The sequence below is a fragment of the Nannobrachium achirus genome, assembly GCF_963921795.1.
Source record: "Nannobrachium achirus genome assembly, chromosome: 3".
Taxonomy (NCBI): Eukaryota; Metazoa; Chordata; class Actinopteri; order Myctophiformes; family Myctophidae; genus Nannobrachium; species Nannobrachium achirus.
The window spans coordinates 47,686,768-47,708,426 of record NC_137812.1 but is presented as its reverse complement, the minus strand read 5'-3'; the positions used below and the strand labels follow the sequence as shown (position 1 = coordinate 47,708,426).

General features: G+C 42.3%; 2 protein-coding genes across 2 annotated transcripts; both read left to right on the top strand.

Annotated features, from left to right (window-relative positions):
* tlr3 (toll-like receptor 3) lies at positions 1 to 6,528 on the top strand. Its single transcript, XM_080721288.1, has 5 exons — positions 1 to 208; positions 1,136 to 1,613; positions 2,147 to 2,341; positions 2,855 to 4,710; positions 5,397 to 6,528. Exons 2-5 carry the CDS (start codon positions 1,176 to 1,178, stop codon positions 5,632 to 5,634), a joined length of 2,727 nt encoding a protein of 908 aa, XP_080577414.1. The 5' UTR covers positions 1 to 208; positions 1,136 to 1,175; the 3' UTR covers positions 5,635 to 6,528.
* Positions 6,529 to 7,848: 1,320 nt separating this feature from the next.
* Positions 7,849 to 21,426, top strand: cyp4v2a (cytochrome P450, family 4, subfamily V, member 2a). Its single transcript, XM_080722230.1, has 11 exons — positions 7,849 to 8,106; positions 8,311 to 8,423; positions 8,618 to 8,703; positions 9,074 to 9,264; positions 12,697 to 12,766; positions 14,363 to 14,489; positions 15,446 to 15,622; positions 16,181 to 16,283; positions 17,982 to 18,116; positions 18,224 to 18,403; positions 19,998 to 21,426. The coding sequence occupies exons 1-11, from the start codon at positions 7,917 to 7,919 to the stop codon at positions 20,213 to 20,215; spliced, it is 1,590 nt and encodes a 529-aa protein (XP_080578356.1). The 5' UTR covers positions 7,849 to 7,916; the 3' UTR covers positions 20,216 to 21,426.
* The last annotated feature ends 233 nt before the right edge of the window (positions 21,427 to 21,659 follow it).

The following is a 21,659-nucleotide window of genomic DNA, read 5'->3' as shown; positions in this document are numbered from 1 at the left end:
TTAGGCTATATCACTGTCATTTGAACCAGTCCACCGAAAGAACCAGGCTCTGAATCCGCATATAGTGCACCTTATCCCCGCTACACTCCACCACCATACTGACCTCCAGCTCCAGGGGAAGGAGGACCCGAACCAGCTGCTGTCTGTATCCTGTCCTGGGAGTCAACACAACGGAACTTTGCTGCTATACAACTGTAGTTGTAGAAAGGTACGCACTGCTGCTTTAGCTCACCAGAGCTAGGCTGCTTATACAGTGGTTCTCAAACTTGTTCATGTCAAGTACCCCCAAATTGACACTTAATTATCCCCCAGTTTGAAGTGATATGCCAGGGACCCCCATGAGAGAAGAAAATTTTCAATTCCCCTTAATGATATTTCTATCATAGTGCTATGTTTTGATTTAGTTCTACAAGAGACATTCATCGTGCTGACATAAATCCAACCATAAATATATAGGCTATGAACTCAATTTAAACCTACATATTGCAGAGCACTAGGCCTATAGGCCTACACATTATTATTTTGTAGGCCTAAACAGATTACAAAAATGTAAAACTTGGGTGAATATAGGTAGACACTTCAGTGACATTACATAACAGGTGAGGAGAGAGAGAGAGAAAGAGAGAGAGAGATCAGAATCAAGTTATATTGTAACATCACGTGGGTGTAAAGAAGTTGGTGACACTCGTTTTTGTGCAAGCTCCATCGTTTTTTGTTGTTTTCGGGAAAAGAAAAGAAGAGTGTGGGGATATGTGGATAGGCTGGGACTCCGGGAGAGCAAGGACAAAAATACTGTATGTTGAGATGTCATGTGACAGAGACAAGTGATGAGAGAGAGAGAGAGAGACATACTGTATATGACACAGGCTACACAATGACAGCAGCAGTAGTTAAAACAGACTGCTGCACAGCAGAGAGAGAGAGAGAGAGGCACAGTAGAGAGGAAGAAGGAGCCCATCTCAGTGAGTGTTTTAGAATTTAGATGAACTGACTAAGAGAGGGATGTTATTGTGTGTGTGTGTGTGTGTGTGTGTGTGTGTGTGTGTGTGTGTGTGTGTGTGGTTGGTTTATGGTGGATATGTGAATCATTTAACCAGATTTACATTATTGTACACAATATTTTCTATTCTTGCAGTGTGGGACACAGTTTGGCATAAAGGACCCTCTACTACACAATGCAACCCCCTCGCTTCGCCGTGGTCCTCCTCCTCCTTGCGCGGCTCACCTTGGGCCTCAGACCGCCCATAAAGAAGACCTGCCATGTAGAACATGACAGCGCCGACTGCAGCCACCTCAGCCTCACCGAGGTGCCCTCATACCTCCCTAAGAACATAACCAGCCTGGACATGTCCCACAACAGACTGGTGAGGTTACCCGTCGCCTCCCTAGCGCCGTACCGGGGAATCCTCCATCTGGACGTGAGCCACAACAGCATCTCCAGGCTGACAGAGGACTTGTGTCAGACACTGCCTCTGCTGCAGACGCTGAACATAGTACGCAACCAGGTGCACCTGCTGAAGGACGGCGACATGAGCCAGTGTGTCAACCTAACACGCCTTTATATCGGCAACAACAAGTTGAAGTTGAAAGGGGAGCCCTTCTCTGCCCTGCAGGTTTGTACTGTACAGACAGGGAGGTCTAGGGCAGTTTGATGATTGGTGTGCATTGTACTGTATCTATACTATTACCCACCGAAAAAACAACTAGCATCACTATGCATATCACGCGTATGAAGCTGTTTGTGTCATAACAAGTCACTAATTATTATTATTGTTAAAGGCAGGCAGACTACTACAGGTTACTAGTATATGATCTCCTTTAGGTTTTTATTTTCCTACTCATATAGTTTTAATCTCCACTCCTATTTCTCACTGTATATTCTCACATAGGTGAAATGTGTCCTCTGCATTTACCCATCCTAACTATTAGGGTTTTCCCACACTACAATCATAAATAAAAGCAAATAACACAATCAGTCGGGTGCTGGGGTGAAGAAGGTATGTTATTGTTTTTTTGAGTAGTAATGCTATTGAGTAAAACCTAACTCTAGCTCAGTATACTGTAATGTTGCATGTGTTCTGTTTAATATGATTTAATCGTCACATTAACTCATATTCTGTCTTGGTTGTTCTTGCATGATTCACAGAGCTTGACCTTTCTGGATGTGTCCTATAATAAACTACCCTCTGCTAGGCTGGGCTCTCAGCCACAACTCCCCAACCTTGAGACCATCAACCTGTCTGGCAACGACATCTCTACCCTGAACCCAGATGATTTCTCCTTCCTCAGCCGGTCTCTATCCCTACGCGTCGTCAACATGTCCTCTCTGCCACTGAAATCGGTATGAGAAATGGGAAATGAAGCTTACTTACTTACTTACTTGTGACCAGAATGAAAGTGTAACTTCCTTTCAGTTATTGTTTGTTCTCTTTCTTCTATTTTTTTTACCTTGCTATTAGTCTCACTTGGCCCCAACAGAGGGAGATTTTAACATCTATAATGTCAAAAATTAGGCTGCTGATTATTAGTGTGGTTGCCCCTATAGGGCAACCAGACTATACCATTTGTCCATTTTGCTAAGAGATACGTTATCTTACAATAAATGCGAGAAGTCTCTGTATGTATGTATGTAATCCGTGTATCTCGAGAACCGTTCGTCCCACCTGCTGTAAAAAAAGTATACATACAAAATATTAATATTGTCTGTATATCCACCAGCTTGGAGTACTATTGCAGAGTCATAATCTAAATAGGTAATATAGATGCACTTCCTAAATATTGCAAGGGAAGAGTTGCATCCCATCCTGTGTGGTGGTAAATGTTAATTGGGTTTTCCATCTTGTCTTTTTTGCAGTTCACATCTGGCTGCTTTAAGCCCATTGCCAGTTTACACATTTTAATCATGGACAGATGCAATTTGGGCACTACGCATACTTCCAAACTGTGCTCAGAGCTGTCGGGGACTGCCATTAGTCACCTTTCTCTCCGGGATGTGAAACTAGTTACACTCACAAATACAACCTTCCGAGGGCTGGAGAACACCAACCTGACCATGCTGGATCTATCCAGGAATGGCATGGGGAAAATAGAGCAAGCTTCCTTTCACTGGCTATCTAGTTTGGAGGTTCTGGTCCTGGAGGACAACAAACTACATCACCTGACCAAGGACACGTTTCAGGGATTGGGACATTTGAAAAAGCTAAATTTAAGAAAAGCTCTGGTGAAAGGGAGCACCTCTGCCACCCCGATTATCGACAACTTCTCCTTTCAGCCACTAAGTGCTCTGGAGAGCCTGACCTTACAGCACACAACCATCCGAGAAATCAGTGAACACACATTCACAGGTTTGACAAGCCTCGGCGAGCTGGAAATGGACTGGTCCAGCTGCGCATCGCTCAAAAGCCTCACCAATCAGACGTTTGTTTCACTTGCGGGATCACCTCTCAGGAAGTTGAACCTGACAGCCACCGCCATTGGCCGGATTGGCCCAGGGGCATTCTCCAGCCTCGGGAACCTCACTTCTCTTCTGCTGGGCTACAACTTCATCAGGCAGAAGCTCACAGGGAAAGAGTTCAGTGGCCTCGGGCAGGTTCAGGTAATCAACCTCTCGAATAACCGCCAGACGATAACGTTGACCTCTGGGTCTTTTGTTAACGTGCCCAGCCTGAGGTACCTAACGCTGAGCAGAGCCTTGAACAGCACCGGGGACCTAGATGTCAGTCTGTTCAGGCAGCTGTCCAACCTGATCCTTCTGGACCTCAGCAACAACAACATCGCAAATATAAAACCTGGGCTGTTCGAGGGTCTGGGAAACTTAAAGGTGCTCAGACTCCAACACAACAATTTAGCCCGAGTGTGGAAGAGCGCTAACCCAGGTGGGCCAGTGTTGTTCCTCAAGGGGCTTCATAGCTTAACCACCTTGGACATGGACTACACTGGGCTGGATGAAATCCCACTGGAGGCCCTGCGAGGGTTGAATAACCTCAGAGAGCTCAGCCTCAGCAACAACGTCCTCAACAGCCTCAAGGACTCAGTCTTCGATGGCCTGACCTCACTGCGGGTCCTGCGCATGCAGAAGAACCTGATCACAGCCGTGAGGCCAGAAGTGTTCAAGTTGCCATTGAGCAACCTCAGCCTGCTTTTGATGCAGAGAAACCCGTTCGACTGCACCTGTGAGAGCATGCTGTGGTTCGTATCCTGGCTGAACACCACCAACACCACCGTGGACGACCACCTCAACGATCAGTACATGTGCAACACCCCGCTTGCCTATTTCAACCACACCGTCCGGGATTTTGACCCTCTGTCTTGCCAAGACATGACTCCCTTTCAGGCCCTCTACATACTAAGCAGCACCACTGTCTTAGCGACGATGCTGGTTGCCTTCCTGGTCCGTTTTCATGGATGGAGGATCAATTTCTACTGGAGCGTCTTCGTCAGTCGGACGCTGGGTTCCAGTGACGCTACCGTCGAAGAAGGCAGGGAGTTTGAGTATGATGCTTATGTCATCCACGCAGAGAAGGACTATAGCTGGGTGGAGAGGAGTTTGCTTCCCTTGGAGGACGAGAACTACAAGTTTTGTCTGGATGATCGAGATCTAGTTCCCGGCGAGTCACGGCTGAGCTGCATCATGGATAATATGACCAGGAAGTCCAGGAAGATTTTATTTATTGTCACCGAAAGTCTCCTCAGAGACCCCTGGTGTATACAGTAAGTAAAAAACATTCTCTTTTATATTCTGTCATAACAGTGGTTCTCAACATTTTCAGGCCGTGACCCCCAAAATAATCATATTTGAACTGGGGACCCCCCCACCCTGACGAGCACTAAGAGTTGAGGCATTACATTTTGTATAACACGGTTCTATTGTGAAAATAGCAGATCTACAAGCTCACAACGCCTTGTATTGTGATGTGAGCATGTCGATCGGCTATTTTCACAATTTCAGCCTCTAATATTTGACAATTTGACCAATGTTTCATTTGTCTATTCAGAGGTATTAAAAAGTCCTTAAATTATCAATTTAGAAATGTGCATAAACCCTCTATCTTACTTAAACTTTATGTTGGTTTGTTTACAGTTGAGTGAGAAAACAATGTTGCACATTAAGTTAATCATCTGGGGACCCCTCAAAATAATTTGGGGACCCCCCTGGGGGTCCTGACCCACAGGTTGAGAACCACTGTGTTATAATACAGTACAATATTTGTCTCATAGCAGAAGTGAAAGTGTCTCCTTGAAAGGACTTCCTCGTCACATTTGTTTCACTTCACATTGCATATTGAATTGTTTAAAATAGCTTCTTGAATCAACCTCCCCTCTCTCTCCTTCTCCTCCCCCCCCCCTCTCTCTCTCTCCGCCTCTCTCTCTCTCTCCCTCTCTCTCCCCCCTTCCAGGTTTAAATCCCACCATGCTCTCCATCAGGTGATTGAGACCAGCAGGGACTCAGTGGTTCTGGTATTCCTGCAGGATGTCCATGACTACAGGTTGTCCCAGAACCTGTGCCTTCGCAGGGGCATGTTACGGCCGCGCTGCGTCCTCCACTGGCCTGACCACAAAGAGAGGATTCCCGCCTTCCATCAGCAGCTCCGCACGGCACTGGGCCTCACTAACAGACTGCATCAGAATGGATGATACCTTGTTAATACAGTTACACTGTTTTTATTTGTATTAAAGAGTATCATACAGATAGAAAATATGTGTGCTTCTATGGGAATAGATAAAACACTTTAAGTTTTTTTGTGAGATTGTATTATATGTGTGTGTGTGTGTGTGTGTGTGTGTGTGTGTGTGTGTGTGTGTGTGTGTGTGTGTGTGTGTGTGTGTGTGTGTGTGTGTGTGTGTGTGTGTGTGTGTGTGTGTGTGTGTGTGTGTGTTTTCAAGTTTGGTGTTGATACCAAATTCAGTGCTCCAAAACCAGGTTTATATAAACTATAATCACAATCTCTATTTAGCTAGATTTTTCTGTTCAAGTTGTATTAGCTGTAAAACAGTAAAATGTATTTGTTTATATTGATATAAATTCTATTGTTTGTGTTCATGCTTTGTGTTGAGATGAGATGGGGATTTGCAAAGCCTTATTTAGGATGATGAGTCTTGTAATATGTTGTGTAATTCTGACATCTAGTGGAAAAGTGTAGTAAGATGCAGTGTTGCTTTTTGCAACTATTAATTAACTCAGTCTAGTGATAGGGCTGCATTTGTTGTGGCTTTTTCCTTCTTGAACAAGAACAATTTAGCCCAGCTATGCTTTTGTTGTGGAACAGTACAGTACAATCTAAATCACAGCCAAATGAATGTAATGGCTTCAGTGCAAAAATTTAAACATTGAACAATGTACCCGATTACATAAATGTGTTTTGTTTTATGACAGTAGACAATTTTAACACATTCTATACAATCAGATCTTTTATAACACATGATTCAACATTTTCTCTTCTTACTGTTATGTTAATTTTAGTCATTATTCATTTCACAACCATTATTTATACTGGTTTGATAATTTTAGTCATTAATTTCACAACTATTATTTATACTGGTTTGATATCATAATTCAGCTAGGATACTAAAATAACTTAGATAAGTCATGTTTGCCTCAAAAAATCAAATAAAAATGACAACAAAATAACAAACACTGTGGTTCATTTATTTTCAAGTTGATATCTGCATGATCAAATTATATTTTAAACCATTAAAACTGGGAAAGCATACCGTATATATGTAATCTTTAGATGTTTGGGTTGCGTGCGGCTATTCAGAATTAGCACACATACAACATGCATGTACATCAGCTATTTTTGAACATTTAGAATTTAGAAAGAAAGTGTGAGAACTACTGATTTAGAAGGCATTTGTAGAATCGGCATCAGTTCTTAAAGTGAAAGTGTCAGCTTGTGACTTTGGATGGCTTGATCTTGTGACTGTGGATGGCTTGATCTAGATTTTTCTGTGCGTACATCTCCCACTTCCACTTGATATAATGCCCTTCCCCTTGACCATTTAGGAGGAGGCCTGTGTGAAGGGCTAGAGCTACAAGCTACCCTCTCTGGCTTATGGATATTTTGTTAATAACTAGGCCACACTTGGTCGGTAAAGTCCAGATGACAAGAATATGACTATGAATTTGAATTTATATTTATACAGTCACTATTATTTGTGTCTATGTCCTCTGAAACAACGTGGTTTATAGTGAGAACTTACTCCACTTCTTTATGAAGCCTACTTTTAAACAGAAGATGATGGCCAATGTTGATGACAATTTGGGGGAAATAATAGGTAATAATAATAATATCGTATCGATATTGTGAGCCCAATATCGTGTATGGTATCCTTAAATTAGTGTATTGTGACACTCCTGGTAAACACAGCAGAGTTACAGCCATGACAGCAATGGTACAACAAATACATAATGACAATACGGATAATAATTTAACAAAGTAAATAAATAAGAGAGGTTGTGCATCAGTAATGGGTTTTCTCAGTGGAGTGCTAGACCCAAAGTCGATTATACATAAAAAGTAGGAATTTAAAACATCCCAAAAAGGTAGCACATCCAAAACTTCTAATCAATGGAGGACAATGTACTAACATCAGAGCATGAATACTAATAAAAATATGTGTTTTAGTATTTGGTTTTCATCCGTTGATAGTAACTGGTTACAAATGTCTTAACCGTTACCGGTCTGGTTCAATGGTTAACCATCAATATTTAGTATTCTTTGTTTTTGTTTACATGGCCCCGACCTCAATTCATTTAACAATGTTGGCCCCCTGTCTCATCTTGAATACCCCTGGGCTAGAGTCCAGCTGAAACTAGGTGAAAACAACACACACATGACAACAGTGAGCCTTTGGGGAGGCAGCCGGTGTTTCTGTCAGTCAGGCCAGCATCTCATAAACACAAACGTCTGCTAGAGATGGCTGCTTTAGCTACCTCGACAGTGTCTCTGGTGGGAGTTAGTATCTTCATTGCTATCCTTACCTACCTGACCTTCCATCTGCTTAGGCGATACCTGTACAAATGGATGATGATGAAACCTATTCCTGAGATTGGTGGAATGTTACCCATTATTGGTAATGCACTGCAGTTCAAAGCCAATGGTGGAGGTGAGTGGAATTACATTAAACTACATTAAAACTAGGCCTACAAATAAGCACTACCAGACTGCCTTGCTAGATTCTACTGGGCTGCTTGGATTCTACTATGATTCTCACGACACATTTCAGAACGAGGAAACAAAAAACGAAAGTTAAGTCCATGGGGATACTATATGCAATTATTGAAAATAGTCTCACATTTTCCATTTTCAGATTTCTTCTGTCAGATTGTTGGCTATACAGACAAGTTCAGAGATGCACCACTGCTTAAAATGTGGATTGGAACAGTCCCATTCCTCATTCTGTTCCATGCTGAAACTATTGAGGTATACAGTACAGTCATGTTTTGTGAAAGGTATACAAAAGAATATATTGTTGACTTGCTAAAATGTATGTAGAATATCTGTGAATGTATTTTCAAATATGTTTTGTTTTCTGTGCCCTTAAATATATATGTTTAGACCATGGGTGGAACTTGGTGTTATGTGGTTGTCGATTCTCCACACTGTGTTGTTTGCAGATAGTTCTAAACAACCCAATACACATGGAGAAGGCTTACTCATACAACTTTCTCCACCCGTGGTTGGGCACAGGCCTGCTTACCAGGTGAGTCATCTTCAACAGCAGCTAATTGCACAAATATCTTTGAAATGGAGCCTATCAGTGTGCAAGCATTTTTGTTTTATTTATTTTTTACTGTCCTTTGCTCAGTACCTGCCCAACTTAGGGGTTTTGGAATGGATGTGCATGTCCTTCTTTTTCATCCTCAAGAGTCTTCATGTGTACTATGAGTTAAAGTGTTTGGTGTTTTTAGCACCTTCTGGTGGATGAATTTGAATAGGTTTGCAGACAGCCATTACAATAATTTCACACAACCAAATAATACAAAAAAGAAATCATCATAATCCAATCCATTCCTGCAAAGTATCAATCAGGCTTTTATCAGTCCTTTCTCGCCTTTCGTCCTTCCTTTCAGCACTGGAACCAAATGGCGCCGGAGGAGGAAGATGCTCACACCCACCTTCCACTTCTCCATCCTGACGGAGTTCCTGGAGGTGATGAACGAGCAGGCAGAGGTGCTGGTGGATAAGTTGCAGAAGGAAGTGGGTAAAGGCCGCTTCAACTGCTTCAACTACATCACACTATGTGCCCTGGACATTATCTGTGGTGAGTGGCACGTGTCAATGAAGGTGTGAGTTAGTGTCTGCCAGTGGTAGACAAAGTACTCAACTCCAAGTACTCCTGATCAAATATTACTCAGCTACAAGTGAAAGTTGCTCAAACAATTTGTACCTTGAGTACTGGAGTACTTACTAGAAATACTTGCTTTTTAAAAAGTATAAATTACAAAGTACATTTTCTTATTAATATCAATACATTGCTGTATTGAGTGTGGTGTAGTGCACGGCATGTTGTTCATGAGCAATCACACATAGTCAGCAATCATTTACCATTTGAGAATCTGCACAGTCAAATCCTCATCGTTCATTTAATTGTTTTGACTCTGATCAATATTCACATGCTCAGAATTAAACTAACACTGAGGATCTTGCTGTGTACTTCTTTTATCCATTTACAGACTGCCTCCTTCAACACAGATTGGAAACAAGATATTTGTATTTATTACTTCCACCCATGCAATTGTAACCCTTTAGTAATAAACAGGTTATAGGACTAGTTACTAGGTTCGGAAAGAGCAGTAAGCAATCGAGGAAGAATAATTAAGATCACAGACCATGGGTAAGTTTGATAATAGCCTGACGGCTTGTATTAACAACAAAATAAAATAGAATGGCAGGTAGGCAAAACATTAACATCAAATGCACAATAATCAAAACAACAGAAAAACAACTGTACTTAGACAGTATGACCAGGTAAAGTACCTCCTAGTAAATCCCACGCTTCCACAGGAAAGCACTTTTAAATTCTATTTAAGTCACTATTTTAAATCTATTTATTCAAGTTCCTATTTATCTCAGTTTTATCCTTTTTCAGGTTTTAGATCAACTTAGGTAAGTATTAACTAAGGTAAGTAGTTAAGGTAAGTTGTTTTCTATTTTAGGTTCACTGTAAATATTAGTTTTTAACCAATATGAATTGTCAATTGTCTTTTATCAAATCAACTCAAAACACCTTTTGGTTTCACCTCAAAATAAAACCAGTAAATGTATCATCAATTTCACTTCACTCAAAAATGTACATCAAATATTCAAAATCAATTACATTACAATTCTCATGAACTTAGTATATCCCATAAATGTTCCTTTATGGTATAAAAAGGTCCAATCCAAATACCACTGTGTGTGGCAGTAAGTAATTGATTGCAAAGTTCACTATATGTCCATCCAGGAAGGGGTTAAGACTGTCAAATGAATATTGTAATTCTATTTCTGAAGAATGGGTTGACAGCCCTAGTAGGAGTAGGTGCAGTGCCAGTGAATAGCACTGTGAGTCTATTGGGGAAGATGAGTAGGGTTGAGCCCTAGTAGGGTTGCCAACTCCCAGAGTTTCAAATACGGGACACTTTCTAAGGAGACATGCGCCGCCGAAGGCGGCGCCGAAAAATCGGATATCTTCAGTTATAAAGTTGGCTAAAACGGGTATTTTCCTATATTAAATCATATTTTTCCTTTCACAATATTAATTCGGGTGTCTTTGGGGCGAACAATCGGATATTTTTGGTTATAAATTGGCTAAAACGGGTATTTTCCTCTATTAAATCATATTTTTCCTTTCACAATATTAATTCGGGTGTCTTTGGGCCAGCTAACCTATTACCTTAAAATCATGTAGTGTAGTCCTATATTGTATTTCTCTCAATTTTCCAAAACATATCGCCTAGGTCTACCTGGTCCTAATGTGCCCACTCTCTGGTTACCCAACACTAGTTTAATCATATTGTCATACAGCAATAACCATTAGGTTTTAAAAACAAAATCAACGCATGCTTATTTCACATACCAGCCTGTCTGGGGTCGCTTTAGTTGGCAGACAAGATTACTGTAGTGTTCCCAGGAATACCAATATCCATGGCTTATTTTCTGTTGCTTGCCTGCTTTTTCACCTTTTTGTTTAGCCTATCACCTATCATAGATTCATGTCTAATATGTTTGTACACAATCTTCTGGCACACGTTTTTTTTTAAGACATTAAACAATGTTCTGAGCCGAGCACTGTCGTATGGTCGCTCGCACGCACTCGTATCGTCTCTCGCAGGCAACTTGTGGAGTGAACCTACAGCCCATGCTTGGGAAGGGAGTGTGTAGGGGGCGGAGACTGTGTCTTAGCAACACTGTGTTAATAAGCCAATCAGCTGCTTACAAACAGCGCAGCGCCTCTCACAGCAATGGGATGCAGCACTTGTCGTCTCAGAGGAGAGCAGAGTGGAAGTGGAAGCTCTCTGACAGGCAGAATCGCTGTCATTTCTCAATTAAATCATCCCGTCATTCATATTTATCCCCCAACCTTAAAATACGGGACAAAGAGCGTCCCGTTTCAGTTCAATACGGGACACGTCTTTTAGTTTCCAAAAAAGGGACGATCCCGTATTTTACGGGACGGTTGGTAACCCTATTGACAGCCCTAGTAGGGTGAGATGATCAGAGTTGAACCCTACCAACTACCAGTCAGTCAGTCAGTCAGTCTCTTATCTGTTGTAAATGTTCTGATGTGTTGATCTTGATCCTGGTTCTTGGGTAGCTCGCCATCAAAGTCCATCCAGTGATATGCCAATATCACTCAACTCAATACAAGCAAAAGACCTGACCTGTTTATAAAACAGGGCCATTACATTCAAATTAGGATCACACTCTTAAAAGTTTAGAAAATAAAAATAATAAAACATTATCTTCTTCTTAATTCAAATACTAACAGTGTGTTTACAATTATCTGAATACACAATGAAATAAAAACTGTTACTGTCAAAGTTAGTTGGTGGCTGCAGTTCAACTCACCAAGTCAGACTCCAAACAAATCACATAATCAGGGTTCCATGGATCACCAGGTTTCCAAAAATAAACAAAATACAGCTCTTCTTATCAAGAGAGTTTGGATCAATCAAAGATCTGTTCACATTCATCAACTTTCTGCTTTTAAATGTTAACTCAATCTGTTTGTTTCACAGGCTCTTCTCTGCTTCCTTCTCCTGTTCTCTCCAGAACATTCTGTGCTCTGCAGCATGCAATTAGCTGAATCACATCACCTGTGCTGGTGGTGTCTTCAAAGAGGTCAATTAATTGAGAGACCTCATTTGCCAACTGGTCCATTGGTTGTTCAGAGCACCTCACAGGGCTCTTAAAGGGACAGTACACAAGCAGATGAATGTGAATCAGAATGAAAATAAAACCATAGTAGCTTTAGTAAAATAGTGCAGTAGTAAAATAGTTTGACAAATCCTATTCAGTGTTTGTCTCTTTTGTAGAGGTTTGTTCAGTTTATTTTAACCTGGTTTATAAATCAAGTGCATTCATCTTTAGATCATTATTTCATTCAGTTGGCTATTTTGACCTGGGTTACACAATGAAAATCCATGCAATGTTTTTTATTTTTATTTTAATTTTTATGATTTCAGCCAGTGATCATTTACTGTATCCTTTTCAGAAACTGCAATGGGAAAGAACATCTATGCACAGAGTAATTACGACTCAGAGTACGTCCAGAGTGTGTACAAGTGAGTCCTTCTGCCATCTGTGTATTTTCAGGAGTGCACAGATGTTATTGCCAGTCTGTCAACCTTTGCCTCATAACCCAGACCAGACCAAACGTAATCTGAACTGACCTGAACTGTAAACATGACCACGGATTATCAAACACAGAGCTCGGGACAGATGACACTATAGATAAGACTAGAAAAGATCTTTATTGATCCTGTGAGGGAAATTCCGTCACCCAGGGCCGCTGCAACCTATTTTGGTGCCTGACCCACAACTGGCTGTTGGGTGCCCCCCGCGACAACAACCCCCCCACCACCACCACCACAGGCAGGCAGGCAGGCAGGCAGTGTTGTACCCGAACGCGTTCAAAGAACGATCGTTCATGAACACGTTCATATTTTGGGCGAACGTGAACTGAACGTCCCTTGTTTTCGCTTGATGAACGATATTGTCGAACGCGGTCATTCTGACGCCCGTGAACGGCGTTCGTCGGCGTTCGTCGGCCGTTCATGCGAAAAGAGAGACGAGAGGACGACCGTCCTCTCGTCTCTCTTTTCATTCACATGCTCCAATAGCACGCGCTGCACGCAGCTCCTCGTGAACGTTGATATGCGGTGCTGTCTGCACTCTGCAGTTGCACTGTGAATCTCCTCCTCGTTACGTCTCGCAAGCCTGACTATACTTTGTCGTATGTGTGTTGCACGGCGAAAATAGCTGATCTGCAAGCTCACAAAGCGTCGCATCCACGAGACAACGTGAGCTTGTAGATCAGCTATTTAAGTATTTTTAGTTTCTTTGGTCTGATATGGCTCTATCAACATTTTGGGTTGCCGACCCCTGGCCTAGGCTATTCAGTTGCTGTTGGGATTAAACTTCCACGCTAAAGATCACATGTGCGCCCGTCATCCACGCCGATGTTCGCGAGAACAACGCACACGCACACGGCCCGGTAAGTCCAATGCCAAAGCCATCCGACTTTGCCAAACGGGAGGTGAAATGAGCCGAGGTCCAAAGTTCGCTGCGCATCAATCATGTAGTGTACGGTAATTACCGTTGGAGCTCGCGGGGGCTGTGAGAGCAGGGAAAGGTCCTGAAAGATACATAACGTATCTCCCCGGTGAAAAGTCTAAGCCCCAATTATAGGACGACTCCCAATTTTGAGGATATGTTTATTAGAATAAAATATCGTCCTATATTCGGGCCAATACGGGTATATTTTTTTCTTTCTTTCTTTTTTTTTTTTTTAATAGCCAAAAGTATAAAACAATTATGGTTAAAAAAGAACGAAAAAGAACTAAGTTAGTTCATTTTGGGGAACCATGAACTTTAGTTCAAAATATAGAATTATGAACTATGAAATGAACTAGTTCATTTTAGAAGTTCTGAACTTGAACTTGAACTAGTTCGTTTTTAAAGTGAACTTTCCCAACACTGCAGGCAGGCAGGCACGCGCGCGCGCGCGTACGCACGCACGCACGCACGCACGCACGCACGCACGCACGCACGCACGCACACACACACACACACACACACACACACACACACACACAGTCTTGACTCTTGATACACTACAATGGTGTGCCATGTTTGTTTGTATGTTTCTCTGACCTCAGGATGAGTGACATTCTAAGCCACAGACAGCGCATGCCGTGGTACTGGCCTGACTTTGTCTACCACTACTTTGGTGAAGGTCAGGAGCATAACAGGAGGCTGAAGATCCTCCACTCCTTCACCTCCAGTGTGAGTGTTGTTGGAAGGCAGGACAGGGACTGGGAAAAGTTGTTTTGCACTGTTTTTTTTTTAAATACACCAAATATTTCTGCACCCCTTACACACACCTGAATACGTGGTAAACTAATTACCTATTTTAAAGTCTTGGGGGAAAATAAAACAAAAATGGTTTATCTGCAGTGTTAAAAATATGACCTCCCCCCCCCAAAAAAAAAAGAATAGAAAAAGTAATTAAAGAGCCGTACTGTGATAAAAACAACTGGTGAATACATTAAAATGAATTAAAACTTCTTGAGGAAGTTTCATAAGACCACAACACTTTTCAACCTTCATTCTTGCCCTCATCAAATATGTGTATACAAAACTTTTTCAGCACTTTTCTTCTAGAGAGCAAGCTGATCAGTGCATATTTCCGCTCAGTGCATGTTTTCCCCACATGAGCAAATAGTGTCAATTTCAGGACAGTCATACTGTAGATCAGGGGTCTTCAACGTTTTCAGGCCAAGGACCCCTTAGTTGAGAGAGAGATGAAGCAGGGACCTCCACAACCTTTTCATAGATTCCATATAGTTTAATCGTTTGACAGCACAATCATCAGTGTATTTTGGATTCATGTCAATTTGTGTTTTCAGATATTCAACCACTTGAACTGTCAATACTTAATAAACTTGACCTTTCACTCTGTACTTAGTCTGCTCTTTTTCCCCTCTACACCAAAGCTCTTTGCCAAAAATAGCCGATCTACAAGCTCACAACGCCTCGCAGCGCGAGGCGTTGTGAGCTTGTAGGTCTGCTATTTTTGGCTAAAGTTCTCAGAATATGGACACTAGGGTTCAAGTGGTTAATATAAAAAAGGAGAAAGATTTGGAGGACCCCCTGTAGTAACTCTCGGGACCCCCTAGGGGTCACGGACCCCCTGTTGATGACCCATGCAGAAGATGAACTGATTTCTGCCCTGTTTGCAGGTGATCTATGAGAGAGCGGACTACCTGAAGAACTACTATGAGTCAGACACCGAGTCTGATTCGGGCATGAAGAAGAGGAGGGCCTTCCTGGACATGCTGCTGAAGACCACAGATGAGAACGGCGACAAGTTGAGCCACGAGGATATCCAGGAGGAAGTGGATACCTTCATGTTTGAGGTGATGGGGGTGTGTGGTGTTTAAACATTATGGATGGGTACACATTAAATTACACCTCAGGCCGGGAACACATTTTTGTGTATTACAGTACATGTACAGTAAGTAGTACAGTCTTTTTTTTTGAGTAAGTTTTTCTGAAATTTGTCTATGAAAGCCAAAGGTGTAAGCTATCAAATAGTTTTGTGTTTCTAGCTTCTACAGAGGCTGAGTAATAATACGTTTTCCAGAAAAACAGTGGGTCATTTTCAAATCGGACTTAGGCCTAAATGGGTTAACCACTTGAACCCTAACATACATATCCTGGGTGGAACCAAAATAGCCGCTTGTAGATCGTCTATTTTTGGCGAAGAGATTTGGTGTAGATGGAAAAAAGCGGTCCAAGTACAGAGCCAACACAGGTCCAGTTTACTAAATCTAAAGGGATTAAGTGGTTGATTATGTTGACAATAATCTTTTTCTTCTCTTCTCTTCTCTTCTCTTCTCTTCTCTTCTCTTCTCTTCTCTTCTCTTCTCTTCTCTTCTCTTCTCTTCTCCTTCCTTCCTTCGCAACCTCCTCAGGGTCACGACACCACGGCAGCATCCATGAACTGGGCCGTTCATCTGCTGGGTTGTCACCCTGATGTCCAGGCCAAGGTTCAGCAGGAGCTCCAGGAGGTGTTTGGTAAAGAACACCATGGCACATCACGTGTGTCCTCGGGGTCGCCTTCCACCGGCTCACCTACCATGACATCATCTGTTTTGCAGACCAGAGGGCCTTTTTTTTTGACCCATCTGTGTTGAACGTCATTTTGTTGCTGTCAGGACGACACCTCCTATCTCCACATTTCAACATTTTATGTTTTATTGTAATATTAATGACCTTCTTCATCACACAAACAGTATACAGTAAACATAGTGAAAATAGCCGATCTAAAAGCTCACAACGCATCGTCTATTTTAACTGTTTTAAATCGTTTTTTAAAATAATAAGAAGAAAGGAATGGTTTTGGACATACAAGGTTTCCACCCGACAGCAACTATTTGTTCTCCTCCAGTCTGGGGGAGTGTGTAACATGGGTAATTACAGCACACAAAGCTCCATGCCAAAATATATAGGGAGAGTAATTGAGTTATCGTCGTGGTCAGGCAGAAACCACGTATCTCTACGGTATATTTAAAGTATACCGTGTATATATATTTTTTTCTGATAAATGTATGCCCTACTTCATCATACGAGGGTGTCCCACAAAAGTCGTAAAAATAGCTGCCCTACACTATTTTCACTATTTTAAAATATATATATAAAAAAAGGGGAATGGTTTTGGACAAACTGTACAAGGTTTCCACCTGACAGCAACGTTATATGTGTGGTGGTGAGTGTGTGGCCATTAGCCTACTACTACAGCCTACATGGTTTCCATTACGTAAGCCCAGCCCTGTGGCCAGATTAGGTGGAAACGTCTGCGCTGGTCCAAATGGCAGTGGGACGGGGGCTCTCTGAAGCTGTCCTCTGGCATCGCCACATCCACTTGATTCAGAATATTAATGTGACATCTTTTCCCACAGCAAACTGCAGTGTCCAATGTTAAATGCATTAGCCCGCTACATTTAGAGTATAGCCGTTTCCTGTGCTGAAATAACACATCACATGTCTATAGGGAGTAAACTGTAGCTCAGTGGTTCTCAACAAACAATGAAAGGGACCCTTTTTTTATGGGTCACGAGTTATTAATGTTTTCGAATCCCACTTCGGAAATGCCTTTTTTCCCCCTTCTTCTTAGACCACTGGGCTTACCCAAAGCGTCCCCCACTTGAAGCAGTAGGCATACCCAAAGCGTCCCCCCCTGACGCATTAGGGTACTTGACAGGGCGTCAGGTGTCTGACACCTTGGGGGTGAGAACCTGTTGCACCTCAAGACTTTAGGAGGGACCCACCCAATACCTCCCCACTGTCCCCAGAGAAGCATCTTGTTGGTTATAGAGAAGGAGAGAGGAGTTTAGCCTTGGCCTGGAGGAGGAGATGGGCAGTGTTTTGGCCACTACTGCCGACCCGCCATCGTAGGGTGTAGCGGTCAGGGTCGAAACACCTTATGATCGATGGTTACCGCCTGAAGACATCAACTCTTCCTGGCCAAGGCTACATTCACCAAACAAGGGGTCCTTGAGGGGGTCCTCAGCAAAATTAGTTAATACTGAATAGCATGCGTTTAACCACTTTAACCATACTGTAAATCAGCTACTTAAAAAAAAGAGTCAATCTACAAGCTCATGACATGTCATGATGGGGCTCCGTGGCCAAAGATATCTTAATTTTGAGGACCTTAACATGAAAAGGTTTGAGAACCACTGCTGTCTTTAACTTGTCCTGTGTTTGCTGTAGGTGATTCTGACCGGCCTGTTAACACAGAGGACCTGAAGAAGCTCAGGTACCTGGAGTGCGTGGTTAAGGAGTCTCTGCGTCTCTTCCCCTCTGTGCCATTCTTCGCCCGCAACATCGGTGCAGACTGCGAGATCAGTAAGTGATGATATAGTATTTGTCATGGGTAGGAATGGCTTGGTGGCCGATCCCCCCCCCTCCCCCCCCCCCTTCCCGCAGCTAAATAATTGCTTCTGTGGCCACAGATGGTTTCAAGGTCCCCGAAGGTGCAAACGCCATCATCATACCTTACGCTCTGCACCGCGATAAGCGCTACTTCCCTGACCCTGAGGAGTTCAGACCGGAGCGCTTCCTGCCCGAGAAATCCATGGGGAGGCATCCATATGCATACATACCCTTCTCTGCTGGCCTCCGCAACTGTATAGGTAAGATCAACTGTTGTATGTAAGATCAACTGTATAGGTAAGATCAACTGTTGTAGGTAAGATCAACTGTATAAGTTGCTGTCGGGCAGAAACCTTGTATCTTCATATTTGATTTTTATTTGCGACCGAAGGTCGCATTTACCCTGAAAAACCTTGTAGCTTGAGTGACCTTCCTTCCTTCCTTCCTTCCTTCCTTCTGTAACCTTCCTTCTGTGTGTGATGTCAGCGAGTTGTGACATCACTTCCTGTACGGGGCGGCTACACAAAGACTAAAAAAATAGTAAGAAAGACAAAAAAAGAGAAGAATAAAAAAGAAAGAAAAAGGAGGAGGAGGATAAAGATACCAAAAGGAGAGAGAAGAAAGGGTGGATGAGGTACAATGTGGAGTCGGCAGTCTCCGAAAAGAGAATGTAACAAGGAGGTGGCAACGGGGCGGCTAGATAAAGTTAGAGGAGGTGACATGGAGATGTGGATAACACTATATATGGAGATAGTCCAGTCCATCATGTCATATGGGACTACCGTCATAGACAGTAGCCATTGTTGGGCCGGAGTCAATGGCTGGAGTCAACCTGTTTGGCCTAAACATGGAGATGTGGAGAACACTATATATGGAGAAAGTCCATTTCATCATGTCATATGGGACTACCGTCATAGACAGTAGCCATTGTTAGGCCGGAGTCAATGGCTGTCTGTCTGTCTGTCTGACTGTCTGTACAGGAAGTGATGTCACATGACATACTTTTTATGCCCATATATGAGTCATTCTGTACCACATCTCCATGTTTAGGCAAACTTCACACAGAAAGGCCCTATCGCCAACCCCACCTAGGGTGTGAGCGATAGGGCCTTTCTATGTGGAGTGTGCATGTTCTCCCCGTGTCTCCTAAGGTTGGTACCCTCACAAAAACATGAACAAACTAGAATCGTCAGAGAAACGCTGTGGTTGGCCAGATGGTCAATAATTGGCGCGACCTCGCCCTTTAGGGCGAGGTTGCATGTCACCCTGAGGTCGCATGTCACCCTCAGGTGTCTTACTAGTTGTAAATGAATACTTGATCTACACACTCGGCGTGTTGTGAGCTTGTAGATCGGCTATCGACTGAAATATTTTTATTGAATAAAGTATCTTTTGCAAGTTCCAGACAGTGTCTGGGATCACTCTCTCATTTTATGCTTGGATTTTCCTATGGACAATTATATGTTGCTAAAATTTTTAAGGTGTGCACCGGCCTTTAGTTAAGAAAAAAATATAATAATAATTGCGACCATCAGGTCAGGTCGCAAGTTACTATGAAAACCTCCACCGGCTGTCAGTCTGTCCGTCATGTCACGTCACACTTTTGGCCCTGCTTATATCTCCGGCACTGTTGCCCTATCCATGCCAAACTTCACACTCTTCTTGGCTGGCAAACCACAACCTCTGCCCCTGATTTCTCACATGCCCCTCTTCTAGCGCCACCATGAGGTTGCTAAGGCCAATTTGTGTATACATGCGCTTATCTCCCGATTAGGGAGTCTTACAGGTAATAAAAAAATAACAATTACAATTCTACACTGAAGCTGTCCCATCCCTTTGTGACTCTCTGTACAGGTCAGCGTTTTGCAATCATGGAGGAAAAGGTGATCTTGGCATCGATTCTGCGTTACTTCAACATTGAATCGTGTCAGAAACGTGAAGACCTCCGGCCAGTAGGGGAGCTGATCCTACGTCCAGAGAAAGGCATCTGGATTAAACTGGAGAGGAGAAAGCCCCAGCCCCAGACCCAGATATTAGGGGTTAGTAGCTGGTCAGGGATGCAAAAATGTTAAGTTAGTCTGCATCAGTGGTTCTCATCTATTTTTGTGTCATTCACACTTAAAATATTCTACTGAGGTAACAGCAGAATCCAGGAGAGCAAGCTCAGCTTAAAATAAACAGCAAAAAGTAAATCAGTCTACAGTAGGTAAACGATTCTAGAGACACTGAATGGCCTTTGCACACAACTTTGGACACAACTTCTTCTGCTATCACTTAACTGCGCAGAAGAAGTCTCTGATCAACTCTCAAGCTTATAGAAGTCTTTCCAGACTTCTATTTTTACCAGCAACTATGTTTTGGACCCGCATTGGCTGATGCATGCTTTTCCTCCTTTTTACAAAAGGAACATAGTCCTGCCTACCACTCCATCTCCTCCACTTGGTCAAGTTTATCACCTGGACTCATCCATTGCAAACGTCAGCTTCTAGTTGCAAATAGTGCCTTCACCTACTCAGTGAAGTTTAAGTTCAAAGCCTTGTTTGCCTTCTCTCTTTGACGAAAGATCATGGGATATTTACCTTGCTTACGAAAAGAACTCACGTTACATTAAGTGACATATTTAGATGTTTATTAACATTTATTGATCATAAATCATTTTATGATTTATGGATTATTATAAATAATAAATATTGCGTCTCATACAGCATTCCCTTACTACAATGGTGTAATGACCATGCATGAAAGCTAGATAGCGTTTTTAGGTTTTATATAACGTTTTTTTACTGATTAGGTTTATTTTTTTCTAGATTGATATTTCTATGCATTTGATGTATTGATATTGATGTATTACCTTGCTTATTGTATTGATGTATTACCTGCTTATTTTAAATCGCTCTGGATTAAGAGCTTCTGCTAAATGCCTAAATTGTAATTGTAACTGTGAACAATGCGACAACTGCATTAGCCTCAATGCCTTTAATTTTCCAGGCCACACACTGGCAAGTTAAGCATTTTAATGTCTGAATCAAGCATATTTAAAGGAAAGATACACCAGGTTATGAATACAGTGTGAGGCAGAGGTGCATGTGCAGACCACACATTGGTGGATGTTAGGTTGGATGTTTTTAAAGTTGTATTATAATAGCATATTGATTATGGTGCCCCAGTATACTAAATCCATAAACATTTTCCTTCCTATTTTTCTGTTTGCCTGATAAAAAGTAAGGATTTCAAACCATCTAAATAATTGTAATAAAACCTTAATAAAATACTTACAGCAGCATGTTTGAAACATTATTTCCGCTCTATTATGGTCTCTACATAGAATTAATATGTCATACATCTAGGGAGTTGAGGTGTTTGTGTGTGTGTGTGTGTGTGTGCGTGCGTGCGTGCGTGCGTGCGTGCGTACGTGCGTGTGTTGGTGTGTGTGTGTCCTTACTGATGCAATCGCATTACTGATTAGCAAATAGTGTGGGCATTAATCAAGCACATCAAATCTATTTTAATCAGATG